At 65.1% G+C, this 13405-nt stretch overlaps 2 protein-coding genes across 3 annotated transcripts; both read right to left on the bottom strand.

The window, feature by feature from the left end:
* Positions 1–21: 21 nt before the first annotated feature.
* GRN (granulin precursor) lies at positions 22–5988 on the bottom strand. The gene is made up of 13 exons (XM_036399141.2): positions 5947–5988; positions 4694–4797; positions 4487–4558; positions 4303–4387; positions 4115–4218; positions 3885–4032; positions 3677–3783; positions 2910–3024; positions 2726–2823; positions 1885–2127; positions 892–1134; positions 270–554; positions 22–199 (listed from the first exon to the last, which is right to left on the bottom strand). The coding sequence occupies exons 2-13, from the start codon at positions 4781–4783 to the stop codon at positions 101–103; spliced, it is 1689 nt and encodes a 562-aa protein (XP_036255034.1). The 5' UTR covers positions 4784–4797; positions 5947–5988; the 3' UTR covers positions 22–100.
* A 2690-nt stretch (positions 5989–8678) lies between these two features.
* On the bottom strand, positions 8679–13405 carry TMEM98 (transmembrane protein 98). Of its 2 annotated transcripts, none has more exons than XM_036398881.2 (7): positions 13330–13405; positions 11260–11446; positions 10665–10796; positions 10383–10416; positions 9954–10069; positions 9457–9516; positions 8679–8954 (listed from the first exon to the last, which is right to left on the bottom strand). In XM_036398881.2, exons 2-7 carry the CDS (start codon positions 11388–11390, stop codon positions 8747–8749), a joined length of 681 nt encoding a protein of 226 aa, XP_036254774.1. In that variant the 5' UTR covers positions 11391–11446; positions 13330–13405; the 3' UTR covers positions 8679–8746. The 2 variants fall into 2 exon arrangements, with proteins under 2 accessions (XP_036254774.1, XP_036254775.1); XM_036398882.2 differs by lacking the exon at positions 13330–13405 and adding an exon at positions 12467–12582.

Below are 13405 nucleotides of genomic sequence, written 5' to 3'. Positions count from 1 at the left end.
CCCCTCGCCAGGAGCCACGGGTGGAGTTTCTCCTAGAAACCGTTTATTGGGGTGGTGGCACCCGGGGTGGGTGGTGGTGGTGGTGGTGTCCCCAGTGCCATCAGAGCAGGTCCCAGCGCTGGGGGCTGCACCCCCAGCCCCCCCCGGTGCAGCGGGACCCCGCGGGGCAGCAGTGGCGGCCGTCGGAGCAGCAGGAGCCCTGCAGAGAGACACGGAGTGAGGAGGGGGTGATGCCACCCTCACCCCCACCCTGGTGTCCCCCCACTCACCTGGGCAAAGGGGCAGCACCCCCAGGAGCCTCCCCGGGCCTGGCAGCACCGCTGGCCCCCGTGGCAGGAGCCAGTGGCACCGCAGGGCACGAGGCCACCCGGGCGGGTGCCAGCGGCTCGCAGCGGCACGGGGGGTGCCCGGCGGGGGGCAGGGGGGGCCGGGCGGGGGGCAGAGGGGGTTGGCAGCAGCGGGGTGGGTGCCAGCAGCTTCTCACAGCTCTCGGCGGCCACGTTGCAGGTGTAGCCCCGGGGACAGCAGTGCTTGTGGTCCCCGCAGCAAACGGCCTGGGGGGAACACAGGATGGGGTCAGTGGGGTCACAGTGGGGGACACAAGTGTCTGGGGGACACAGGGGTCCGGGTACCAGGGACAGAGGTACGCAGAGACCCAGGGACTGTGCCAAACCCTGTCCCCAAGGTGCCCACAGAGCCTGCATGGAGGGTACCAGTGACAAATGTGGGAGTGTCCCATGTCCCTGCCCCTCCCAGCGCTGCTTGTCCCCAAAGGGTCACCCCCACGGTGACACTCTGTCCCAACCTCCCTCCATTCCATTCCCAAATCCTCATTCCCTGGGACAACACCCCACCCCTGGGCTGCCCCCACCCCCAGGGACTCCCCCACACCTGCTCGAGGGGGCAGCACCCCCAGGTGCCCAGGCTCAGCCGGCAGCACGTGCTCCCATCAGGACAGCTCGTGGTTTCATCACATTTGACGTTCCCCGATGTCACCTGTCCCCCATGGGGCAGTGCCGGGGTCTTCTGCACCCAGGGCCGGCGGGTGCCCCCCCCCTGCACGCAGCTGCCCCCCTCGGGGTCGCAGGTGTAGCCCTGGGGGCAGCAGTGCACGAGGTCGGGGCAGCAGACAGCCTGGGGGGGCAAAGAGGGGGGGCTGAGCACAGGGGACCCCCAGCAAAACAGCTGGGGAACCTCCAGGGGACAAGTGTCCTCCTGCCTGTTCCGTGTCCCTCTGGACCCAGCCTGGCTCCATCCCTGTTCTGGGGGGGGCAGATATGGGGAACCCCTCGTGATGCTTCTGCCTCTCTGTGGGACACACAAATGTCCCCGAGCATCCTCATGTCCCTGAGCACCCACTGGTCTTGTGTGCCTCTGTCACCTCCTGCCCCCAGAGTCCCAGATCGGTCCCAGTTAGCAGAGTGGGTCTGACTGGGTTTGAGGGCCAGAAAGGGGCTCTGTGTCCCATGGGGACATGAGGGGTTTGGAGCCCACCCTGTCCTTCTTGGAGGACAAGGGACATCTGCCCTCCCCTGCCCAGGGGACAGGGGACATCTGCTCTCAACCTTCAAGCAACACAGGGGGACATCTGACCTTGACCCCCCCGGGGAAAAGGGAACATTGGCCTTTGTCCCCTCAGAGCACAGGAGACCCCCAGCCCATGGGGCTGCTGAGGGGACAGGTGGTCGCTGTGCCCTGTGAATGTTCCCATGTCCCCAGGCAGGTGCTCCACTCAGGGTCCCTTGAGCCATGTCCCCCCCTCCAAGGACACTCCAGGACCCCCTGGAACCTCTGCTCAGTCCAGGACCCCCCACTCCGCTGGGTGCATCCCCGGGACCCCCACCCCACACAGCCATGGACCCCGTTGGACACAGCCCCCCACACCTGGCTGAAGGGGCAGCACCCCCAGGTGCCCAGGCTCATCTGGCAGCACATGCTCCCATCAGGACAGCTCGTGGTTTCATCACATTTGACATTCCCCGATGTCACCTGTCCCCCCCGGGGCAGTGCCAGGGTCTTCTGCACCCAGGGCCGGCGGGTGCCCCCCCCCTTCAGGCAGCTGCCCCCCTCGGGGTCGCAGGTGTAGCCCTGGGGGCAGCAGTGCACGAGGTCGGGGCAGCAGACAGCCTGGGGGGGCAAAGAGGGGGGGCTGAGCACAGGGGACCCCCCCCAGGGACTGCCAGCTCCACAGGAAGGGGGACAAATGTGTCCCCTCCTGCCCATTCCTGCCATTCCCATTCCCCACCCCAGCAGTGAGGAGGGGGGAGGGATATGGGGACCCCCTCATCACTCCTGACCCCCTCCCCCTCAGTGGGACTCAGGAAGATCCCTGAGCATCCTGGTGGCTTCCAGGATGTCCCTTCACCACCTCGTGCAACTGGAGCCCCAAAATGGTCCCAGTCAGTACAGGGGGGTTGACTGGGGGATGTCAAAGTGTCACCCTTCCCCACGGGACATCAGGAAATGGGAGCCCTCCTGGGGGACAGGGGACATCTCCCAGTCCTGGAAGGACACAGGGGAACCCATCCTTGTCCCTCCCAAGGTGGACAGGGGACATCAAACCTTGTCCTGGGCAAGTTCAAGGAACCCCCACCCTTGTCCTTGTCAGTGGAACAAGACACAGCTGCCCTCATCCCACCCAGGGGGACAGAGGACATGTGTCCTCATCCCACCCAGGGGGACAGAGGACATCTGTGTGTCCTGGGGGCACAGGGGACCCCTGTACCTGCTCGAGGGGGCAGCACCCCCAGGCCCCTGAGATGAGCCTGCAGCATGTGTTCCCATCAGGACAGCTCGTCCTCTCGTCACACTTGATGTCACCAGCTGGGGACAGGGGACAGTCAGGGCTGGTGTCCCTCCCTTGGGACGGGACAGGACAGGGGGTGGTTGCTCCCTGGGGGGGTTCTTACCTGTGGGCAGTGCTGCCAGGGGGGCAGAGCCCCCCAGGGAGGTGCAGGTGGAGTGGATCAGGTCACAGGTGGTGCCCTGGGGACAGCAGTGCTGCCCATCACTGCAGCACACAGCCTGGGGGGAGACACGGTGTGACAAGGGCCCTGGGGATGGGGACAGGGCGGGCACAACAGAGGGGACATGGCATGGAGGTGCCCTTGGGACAGCAGTGCTGCCCAGCACTGCAGGACACGGCCTGGGGGGAGAGATATGGGGGGACAGGGACCCTGGGGACAAGTACAGGGTGTGCTCAGCATGGGGGGCAGGTATGGGGACATGGCACAGGCTGGGGTGCCCAGGGCCCAGTGTCCACCACAGGATGCCCAGCAAGGTGTGTCTCATGTGGGATGATTGGTGCCCAAAACACGGTGCCTGGCATCACTGTGGGGTGCTTGGAATAGGGTTGTCCAGAATGGGGTGCATGCATGGACTGGTATGGGGTGAGTGGTGTGAGCTGGGGTGTGGGGTGCTGGATTGGAGTGCGCACTGAGGGGTGGCTGGCTTGGGGTGCTTGGTTTGGGGTGCCTGGGGGAGGATGGCCAGGATTTGGGTGTCTGGCATGGGGTGCTTGGTTTGGGGTGCCTGGGGGAGGCTACCCAGGATTTGGGTGTCTGGCATGGGGTGCTTGGTTTGGGGTGTTCAGTGGGGGGTGGCAGGTTTGGGGTGCTGGGCACAGGTTTGGCACAGCTGCCCATGCCGGGGTGCCCAGGGCTGTGCTAGCACTCACGTTCTGCAGGGGACAGCAGCCGTACTGCGTTGGGGACAGCTGGCAGCAGGTGGCCCCGTCGGGACACACTGAGTGGCCATCGGGACACAGCACCTGGCGCAGCGCCACTGAGGGGACGGACACACGGTGTCACTACAGACACACGGTGTCACCGCGTCCCCTCCGAGCGCACGGCACAGCGAGGGCACCCCCAGGGCACACCCCTTACCTGGGGCAGGGGGGTGGCGCTTCCAGGCAGGGAAGGCTGTGCCCAGGGGAACATCGGTGTCACCGGCAGGGGACACGCAGCGCCCGCGGGTCAGGTCGCAGACGGTGGCGTGGGGACAGCAGTGCACCTTGTCAGCACAGCACGAGGCCTGTGGGTGCCAGCCGTGCTCGTCACAGTGATGGCCGTGCCAGGTCCTCCCCTCAGTGTCTCCGTGTCCCCACACCCTGTACCTGGGGCATGGGGCAGCACCCCCAGGCGCCGCTGCTCGTCACACAGCACGTGGCATCGTCGGGACACTCGGACTGGCCGTCAGGACAGGGCACAGCACGGGGGGCTGCGGAGACAGGTGACACCCCCCTGTCCATCCTGCCCCCTCCCGGCCCACCCTGCCCCCCAGCCACCCCCCGTGTCCCCGTACCCAGGTCTGTGACACAGGACTCCCCGTCAGTGCTGCAGTGGGACCCTCGGGGACAGCAGCGGTGGCCCCCGGCGCAGGGGACACTCTGGGGAGAGAGAAGGGGGAGGGAGGGCAGGGGGGTCAGGGAGTGCTCCCCAAACGGCAGGGATGGGGGGGAAACTGAGGCACGGGGGAGGGGGCTCACCTCCGGCAGCTGGCAGCTGGTGGGGCACGATGAGCCGTCCTGGCATCCCACAGCACTGCGGGCAGGCAGGGCCTGGGGGGGCACAGCGGGGGTTACATCCCCTGCTGAGGCCCCTCCCGACCGGGCAGGCAGGGCTTGGGGGGGCACGGGGGGGAGTTACATCCCCTGCTGAGGCCCCCCTGACCCCCCCAAACCCCTCACACTCACCGGGGTGACGGGGCAGGGTCCCCCATGGGGACAGGGCAGCTGGGCCCCCGCGCTGGCCAGGGCCACCCACAGCAGCAGGAGGGTCCTCATGGCTCTGGGGGCACCTGCAGGACCCCCCCGAACCCCCGGCGTCAGTTTCCCCTTTCACTGAGTGGATGGGTGGTTCTGCCCCCCAAATCTCACTTCTACTTTCAGCCATGTGTTGGGAAAACCCCATCCCCCTTCAGCCATCCCCCACCCCGGGGTGCCTGGGGGCACCTCAGGGTGCTGGGGGTACCCACAGACAGTGGAGGGGTCCTGTGGTGTGTGGTACCCCAACCGCGCCCCGATAACATCTCCCTGCGGTGCCAGACGGGCAACCCCGCCCCCCCATCCCACAATCACTGTCACGGTCACTTCCCTTTCCCCGCCGGGGACACCTCCTGCCCTTCCCAGGGCGGCCACGGGGCTTGTGTCCCATGGGGGGGCTCGGGGGGACACTGGTGGCACTGCACCCCCCACCCCTGCGACCCCCCCCAGGCAGGGCTGGGCTGACCCCCGACATCCCCCAGACTCAGTACCCCCAGTGCACTCAGTGCTCCCAGTACCCCCAGTGCACCCAGTATCCCTAGTGCTCCCAGTGTTCTCCCAGTACCACCAGTGCTCCCAGTACTCCAAGTCTTCCCAGAGCTCCCAGTGCCCGCAGTGTTCCCAGTGCTCTCCCAGTACCCCCAGTGCTCTCCCAGTACTCCCAGCGCTCGCAGCACGCCTCCCATTACGGACTCCCAGTACCCCCAGTGCTCACAGTGTTCCCAGTACCTCTATTGCTCCCAGTGCACACAGTACTCCCAGCATTCCCAGTGCTTCCAGTGCACCCAGTACTCCCAGTGCTCGGAGCACGCCTCCCATTACGGACTCCCAGTACCCCCAGTGCTCACAGTGTTCCCAGTGCCCCCAGTGCTGGCAGCACGCCTCCCATTGGGGACTCCCAGTACTCCCAGTGTTCTCCCATGACTCCCGGGACCTCCCGGGCAATCCCAGTGCTGCCCCATGACTCTCAGTATCTCCCAGTTCCTGCCGTAACTCCCAGTTCCTCTCCCAGAGCTCCCAGCACCTCCCAGTCTCCATATGACTCCCAGTAGCCCCCGTGACTCCCAGTTCCTCCGGTGTCTCCCAGTGGCCCCCGTGACTCCCAGTTCCTCCTGGCAGCTCCCAGCGCTCCCAGTACCTCCCTGTCTGCCGTGCCCGTGTCTCCCAGCGTTCCCAGTACCCACCAGCGCTCCCAGTTCCCTCTCCCGGTCCCGGCCGCAAGCCCCCCCCCGCCACCGCTGGCCGCAAGCCACACCCCCGCCGCCCATTGGCCGCCCCCCGCACCCGCCGCGCTGCCATTGGCCAGCCAGGGGCGAGGGGGCGGGCACAGCGGCCGCCTCACCCTTGTCACGTGACGGGCGGTCACGTGGCCGCACCCCCCCCCCCACTCCCCCCAGGGCTGAGGGCGACGAGAGCGGGGGGGGGGGGGATCGGGGTACAGGGAGTCCTCAGACCGCCCTGCCCGAGGGGGGACACACAATAGACCGCCCTGCCCGAGGGGGGACACACAATAGACCCAATAGACCGCCCTGCCCGGGGTACAGCGAGCCCTGCCCGGGGCACGGGGAGTCCTCAGACCGCCCTGCCTGGGGCACAGCGACCCCTCAGACCGCCCTGCCCGGGGTACAGCGAGCCCTGCCTGGGGCACGGGGAGCCCTCAGACCACCCTACCCGAGGCACAGACCGCCCTGCCCGGGGTACAGACGGCACTGCCCGGGGCAGAGAGAGCCCTCAGACCATCCTGCTCAGGGCACAGCGAGTCCTCAGACCGCCCTGCTCGGGGCACAGACCCCACAGACCCCCTTGCCCGGGGCAGGGACTTCTCTGTCTGTAGCCTTGAGCCTCCCTGTGCAGCCCCGGCCCCCTTCCCCCACACACAGACCCCACATCAGGGGCACAGACCCCAACAGGGGCACAGATCCCCCTGCCCAGGTCTCAGGGTTTCACCCCTTGGAGTCCTCCAGGCCTCGCTCCCAGGGCAGACAGTACCGCAGACCCCCCCAGTCCCCCAAATTCTCCCAGTATCCCCAGTGCCCCAGCCCCCATAGCCTCCTCCAGTCCTTCCCAACCTCCCTAACCCTCCCAAAACTTCAGTCTTTGTCCCCCAGGTCCCCCGTCCTCCCTGCCAATGCCCACAAGTGCCCCTAAATCCTCTCCAAATCCCCTCCAACTCCCGGTGCCCCAAAGACCACTTCAACCTCTGCAACCCTTCCCAAAACTTCCAACCTCCCTCTCCAAGCCTGTCCCACTCCCTCCAAGCTCCCCTAAATCCCTTCCAATGCCAACGCCCCTCCAAACCCCCTCCTACTCCCGAAACCCCTCTTCCAACCCACCCCAAACATTCCCAAACTCCCATTTCCCCTCCTACACCAACTCCCTCATTCTCCCCCAACTCCCCAAAATCACTCCCTGACCTCCCCAGTCCCAGGAAATTCACACTAAACCTCTTCCAATCACTCCAACACCCCCTAAACTCCCTTTAAAACCCCTTCAACTTCTTCAACTCTCTTCAAACCCTCCCTAAACCCCAAAACCTCCCCTTCCAACACCCCAAATCCTCTGCAAACCCTCAAACCACCTCTGATCTTCCCAACCCTTCCAAATCCCTTTCAGCCCATGCCAACCTCCTTCCACACTCATTTCCCAGCCCCTCCAGCCTCTCCCTAGACCCCCAACTCTCCAAATCCTGCTCCAACACCCTGAAATCCTCTCCATAACCCTCACCCCCTCCAAACTCCCTCCCAAGCCCCCAAAACCCTCCCTAGACCCCCAACCCCAACAAATATGCCTTCAACCCTCCAAACCACCTCTATCCTTCCCAACCCCTCCAAACCCAGCCACACTCCAAGTCCCCCAAACCCTCCCCAGAGCCCCCAAATCCCTTCTAACTCCCCCAAACCATCTCCAACCTTCCAAACCACTCAAAATCCTTTAAAGCCCCCTTCCAACCTTCCTCCACACTCCCTTCCAAGTCCCTCAACCCCTCCCTAGACTCCTCAGCTCCTCCAAATCCCCTTCCAACACCCTGAAATCCCCTCTAAACCCCTCAAACCCCCTCCAAACTCCCTCCCAAGCCCCCCAAAACCATCCCTAGACCCCCAATCCAAACAAATCTTCCTCCAACCCTCCAATCCCCAGCCACACTCCCTTCCAAGTTCCCCAAACCCTCCTGACCCCAACCACTCCAAATCCCCCTCAAGCCCCCCAAAATCCACTCTAACTTCCCCAAACCACCTCCAACCTTCCAAACCCTTCAAAATCCTTTAAAGCCCCATTCCAACCTTTCTCCACCTCCCTTCCAAGTCCCTCAACCCCTCCCTAGACCCCCCAGCTCCTCCAAATCCCCCTCAAGCCCCCCAAAATCCCCTCTAACTCCCCCCAACCACCTCCAACCTTCCAAACCTTTCAAAATCATTGAAAGCCTCCTTCCAACCTTTCTCCACACTCCCAAGTCCCTCAACCCCTACCTAGACCCCACAGCTCCTCCAAATTCCCCTCCAACACCCTGAAATCCCCTCTAAACCCCTCAAACCCCCTCCACACTCACTCCCAAGCCCCCCAACCTCTTCCAAACCCACCTCCAACCCCACAAAATCCCCTCCAAACCCCTCAAACCCCCTCCATACTCACTCCCAAGCCCCCCAACCCTTCCCAATCCTCCTCCAACACCCTGAAATCCCCTCTAAACCCATCAAACCCCCTCTACACTCCCTCCAAAGCCCCCCAACCCCTCCAAATCCATCTCCAACCCCACAAAATCCCCTCTAAACCCCTCAAACCCCCTCCAAACTCCCTCCCAAACCCCCCAACCCCTCCCTAAACCCCCAACCTCCCCTTCAACACCCCCATTTTGCCCCCAGACCCCTCTCCATGCAGACACCGCATCACCAGCCCATCCCAGAGCCGCCGTGCGGGGTTGGGGGCACGTGGGGCCTTTATTGGGGTCCGATGGCCTGTATTGGGGACAGATGGCCTTTATTGGGCTCAGATGGCCGATTGCTCCTGGCGGGGGGCCTCGCCGGGGGCCGGTGGCCGCTCGGGCTCGGTGGCCATGGCGGCCTGGCGCAGCACGGCCATGTGCTCCTCGGCGGCCGCCAGCGAGCGCTCGACCCAGTGGCGAGCGGCCGGCTGGCGACAGGCGCTGCGGGTCACCAGCACCAGGTGACTGACTGACAGCAGCAGCGCCGCGGCCCTGCAGGGACACGGGGCTGTCACCGCCCTGTCACCTCCCTGTCACCGCCCTGCCCCATGGTGGCTTCCTTAGCAGCAGCAGCGTGGCCCCCAGTTTGCCTGTGGTGACCAGGGACAGGACCCAGGGAATGGCCTGAGGTTGTGTCACAGGGGATTTGGGATGGAGCTCAGGGAAAGGTTCTCTCCCCCAGAGGGTGCTGGCACTGCCCAGGCTCCCCAGGGAATGGTGCCAGAGCTCCAGGAGGGTTTGGACAGCGCTGCCAGGGATGCCCAGGGTGGGATTGTTGGGGGGTCTGGGCAGGGCTTGGGGTGGGACTGGATGAGCCCTGGGGTCCCTCCCAAACTGGGATATTCTGGGATCTGCTCACTCCCCGTCCTGCTGGGTCACCTGGGCTTGTCCCCGGAGCGGGGCTGTCCCCGGAGGTGTGGTATGGGATGGGAGGTGTCCCCACCCACAGGTATCCCCCACCCCGGAGTGTCCCTGTTCTTCCCGCCGCTGTCACCTTGCGTCCAGCAGTTTGGGGTCCAGCGGGGGGTACATGGATCTCACCACATCGTCCACCCTGCGATGGGGACAGCGTTAACCCCAGGGGACACTGTGGTGACACCTCCAGCACACCCATCCCAGGCCTCAAGAGCTCTCTTAAGAGTTCTCGGACCCCCCTAGAGCCCCAGGTACCCCCTGAGCCCCAGGACTCCTCCCAGAGTCCTAAAATTATCCCAGGGCCCTGGAACACCTCCCAGAGCCCCCAAAGCCCTAAAATCCCCACCTTTCCCTCCAGAGTCCCCAGTGTCCCACTCAGTGCCTCAGGACCCCTCACCAGAGCCTCAGGACATCCCCAGAGCCCCCATGACCCCTCCAGACCCACCCTGTCCCAAATCTCTGGGGACCCTCCAGAGCCCTGGAATTCCCCCCCCCCCCTCCCCCAGTCCTGGGGACACCCCAGAGCCACAGGGCCCCACCCAAGAGCCCTGGGACCCCCCAGGCATCCCCTGTCACCTGGGGCTGATGCGCTTGGCCACCACGATGATGTCACCCAGGCTGGCTGGGGACTTCACACGTGCACCCGAGCCCATGGTCATGGCCACCAACTTCTCTGTCAGCGTGTGACAGATCTGGGGGACAGCAGCAGGCACTCAGTGCCACCATCAGCACCAGTGCCACCATCAACACCAGTGCCACAAGTGCCACCTACCATCAGCACCAATGCCACCAGTTCCAACAATGTCACCATTGCCACCCTTACCACAAGTGCTGCCCATCATTGACATCAATGTCACTAGTGCCTCTGGTACCACCACTGTCACCATTGCCACCACTGTGACCCTTACCACCAGTGCCACTGGTGCCACCACTGCCTACCAGTACCACCAGAGCTGCCACTGCCACCAGCGTCACCACTGCCACCAGTGCCACGCCCTCACTCACCTTCAAGATGGCGATGCAGTGGGACACCAGACCCCTGTGGAGAGGGAGGAGGGTATGAATCCACCTGTGTCCCCCTGGCTCTGTCCTTGTCCCCTGTGTGTCCACCCTCTCCTGCCAGCCCATGTCCCCCAGACCTGTGAGAATATTCCCACCCCAAGACCATCTTTCTTGATGACCATCCCCATGGCTTGGTGACCTCCAAATCTGTTCCCTGCATCCCATGATGGGGGGCTGGCACTGCACAGGGGTCCCCAGCATTGGGAGGACACAGGGGACACTCACGAGGCGTCCTCGACCCAGTCCTCGTTCTCCAGGATGGCCTCTATGTGGGGGTTGGTGATGACCACGTCGTCCAGCTCCAGCTCCGAGGGCTCTGACGGCGTCTCTGTGGTCCCCATCAGGTCCACGATGGGTCTGTCAGAGACATGGGGGACATCCCACCAAGGGCCATCTCCTCGGGTGGCCCCACAGCCCCAATAGCCCTGGTGCTGGTGGACGTGTCCCCATCTTTGTCCCCCGGTGCTGTGGATGTGTCCCCAACTGGGACAAGATGGGGGTATTTTCCCTCTGATGATGCTGGACATTGCCTACATCATCCCCCTGATCACAATGGATGTGTCCCCATCTTTGTTCCCTGGATGATGTTGGACATGTCCCCAGCTTCATCCCTTTGATGATGGCCAATGTGTCCCCATCTCTGTCCCCCTGCTGATGGTGGGTGTGTCCCCATCTTTGTCCCCCTGATGACCAGGGACATGTCCCCCACATTGTCTCCTTGATGATGCCGAACATGTCCCCAGCACTATCCCGAGCCCATGGGGGTTGGGGTCCCTCCCTGGTGGGCACAGGGACGCTGCCACCCCCGTGGGTCACTCACTTGGTGTCATAGTGGTGGCGCAGGTCCTTGGGGTGACAGTAGCGCTGCCTGCACACCACCACCAGTGCCACGAAGGACGCCAGGAAGATGGTGGCCAGCACCCCGATGGCCACGATGACAACGGTCTCCATGGCTTGTCCCTGCCACAGGGGCTCAGGCGTCTGGGGCCATCACAGCACGCTGGGGGCTGCAGTGACAGGGACACCAGGGACTGGAACCCCACAGATGTTCTCCTCTCCGGCCCGCACCCCAAAATGCCCAGCCAGGGCCTGGTGTCACCCCCAGATTGCCACCCTTCTGTCCCCAAGGTCTTTCTAGAGGCAGTGTCACCTGGGGGATGTGGTGACTCTGGGTGTGGGGTGCAGCATGATTTGGGGGGCTGCCCTCATCCTGTCACCATGGCCATGGGGACAGGGGGACTGGGTCTGGGGTGAGGAGAGCAAGGCCTGGGCCATAGGGGGGTGTGGGGACCCCCAGAGTGTGTCCTTCTGGAGACACCCACCCACAGCCCTGTCCCTGTGGGGACATGAAGACCCCCCCCAGAGCCTGACCCTGATGGGGACCCCCAGAGCCCTTCCCTATGGGGCCACAGGGACCCCAGAGGCTGATCCCTATAGGGAGCCCAGAGCTCCTGTCCCTGTGGGGCCACAGGGACCCCCAGAGCACCCAGTTCTGATTCCTGTGGGGTCATGTGGACCTCCAGAGCCCCCTTTCCATTGGGATCTCCCAAATCTGACCCCAGCTGGGCCACAGGGACCCCAGAGCCAGCCCTGCTGCAGTAGCAGGGCCTGTGTGTCCCTGTCCCCATGTTCAGCAGGACACCAGCCATACCAGGCCCAGGGGACCTTGTGTTCCCACCCGGACAGACCTGGAGTCCCTGTGGGGCTCCCACCGTGCAGGGACCCCCGCCCCGTGCCCATCCCGCGGGCCGGGGGCTCCATCCCTGCCCTCCCTACCTGCTCCAGCCGGGAGGCACCGCCGGGCGGGACACGGGGACACGCGGGGACGGTGCCACTTCCGTGCCGGGTGTGCAAACACGGCCACACCGACCTTCGCCCCCTGACTCACACCGGGCCCCCCACGGAGGGGGGGGGGTGCGGGATGGGCCCCCAAAACCCTCCGGCCCCACTGCTTCCCCCCCCACCCTTTTTTTCTTTCACCCCTAAATCCCATTGAATTTTAAGCCAGGTTTAGGGATTTGGCTTACATTTCCAACCCGGCTGCAGTTGTCGCTGCTACCCCACAGGGTCGGGGACAGTGAGGGGGGGACAGGTTGCTCCCCCCGCCCCCCCTCCGCCACTTTCTCACTGCGATTAAAGCCTTAAGAGGGATTTTGGCTGCCAAAGCTGCTTTTGCTGTAACCCCCTGGTGCCTGGTCCTGGGGGGGGGGGGGGCACAGCCCCGGGGTGTCCCCAGGACCCCCCAAAGTGTCCCCAGCGCCGCCCGCAGCCCCAGCCCCTGTCCCGGCTGGGCTGGGGTCGGACCCTGCCCGTGCAGCACCAGGGAAGGTGGGACCGGGAAAGGGGGAGTCTGGGGGGGCACTGGGAGAGGGGTCTGGGGGGTTCTGGGATGGGGGGACTCTGCTGGGGGGTTTGGGGGGTTCTGGGACTGGGGGGACGCTGCTGGGGGGGTCCTGGGAGTGGGGGGGGCTGCTGCTGGGGGGTGTCCGGAGAGTCCCCGTGAGTGTCTGGGGGGTGTGCGGGGGTCGCTGCTGGAGGGGGACCCGGGGTGTTTGTCTGGCGGGAGGGATCTGGGAGGGGGGGGGGGGGGTCGCTGCTGGCGGTTCCCGGTCCCGCACAGTCCCGGTTACCGGGGGGTCACGGAGCTGAGGGGTTCCTCCTGGCCCTGGGGGTCCCTCCGGGGGCCCAGAGGTGGGGATGGGGGTCTCTGGAGGGTCCTGACACGACTCTATGGAAGGGATCGCTCCCAGGGGTCCCCTACAGCGCCTGGGGTCCCGCGGGTGGTTGGGGGATGGCTGGGGGGGTCCTGAGCGGGAGATCCCCTCCCAGCTCTCTCGGCGGGTCCCTGCGACCCTCCCGGGTCCCCCCAGTCCCTCCCGGACCCCCGCACCTGGAGCGGCTCCGCGGCGGCCGCGAACAAGATGGAGCCGGGCGGGGGGCGCGGAGCGGGGCCGGGAGCGGGGAGG

Source organism: Molothrus ater, chromosome 27 (assembly GCF_012460135.2).
Source record: "Molothrus ater isolate BHLD 08-10-18 breed brown headed cowbird chromosome 27, BPBGC_Mater_1.1, whole genome shotgun sequence".
NCBI classification, from domain to species: domain Eukaryota; kingdom Metazoa; phylum Chordata; class Aves; order Passeriformes; family Icteridae; genus Molothrus; species Molothrus ater.
Note: the sequence above shows the minus strand (reverse complement) of the source record. Positions and strands in the feature narration are given on the sequence as shown.

What these genes read in the sequence shown, in the direction of transcription:
- GRN (XM_036399141.2), bottom strand. Translation starts at nt 4,783, where the DNA reads ATGAGGACCCTCCTGCTGCTGTGGGTGGCCCTGGCCAGCGCGGGGGCC. An exon ending in GTCCTGTGTCACAGACCTGG is followed by an intron (nt 4,219 to 4,302) that starts GTACGGGGACAC and finishes CTGTCTCCGCAG; the next exon opens with CCCCCCGTGCTGTGCCCTGT. An exon ending in GGTGCTGCCCCTTTGCCCAG is followed by an intron (nt 200 to 269) that starts GTGAGTGGGGGG and finishes GTCTCTCTGCAG; the next exon opens with GGCTCCTGCTGCTCCGACGG.
- TMEM98 (XM_036398881.2), bottom strand. Translation starts at nt 11,390, where the DNA reads ATGGAGACCGTTGTCATCGTGGCCATCGGGGTGCTGGCCACCATCTTC. An exon ending in GCCAAGCGCATCAGCCCCAG is followed by an intron (nt 9,517 to 9,953) that starts GTGACAGGGGAT and finishes TCCCCATCGCAG; the next exon opens with GGTGGACGATGTGGTGAGAT. An exon ending in CCCAAACTGCTGGACGCAAG is followed by an intron (nt 8,955 to 9,456) that starts GTGACAGCGGCG and finishes GTGTCCCTGCAG; the next exon opens with GGCCGCGGCGCTGCTGCTGT.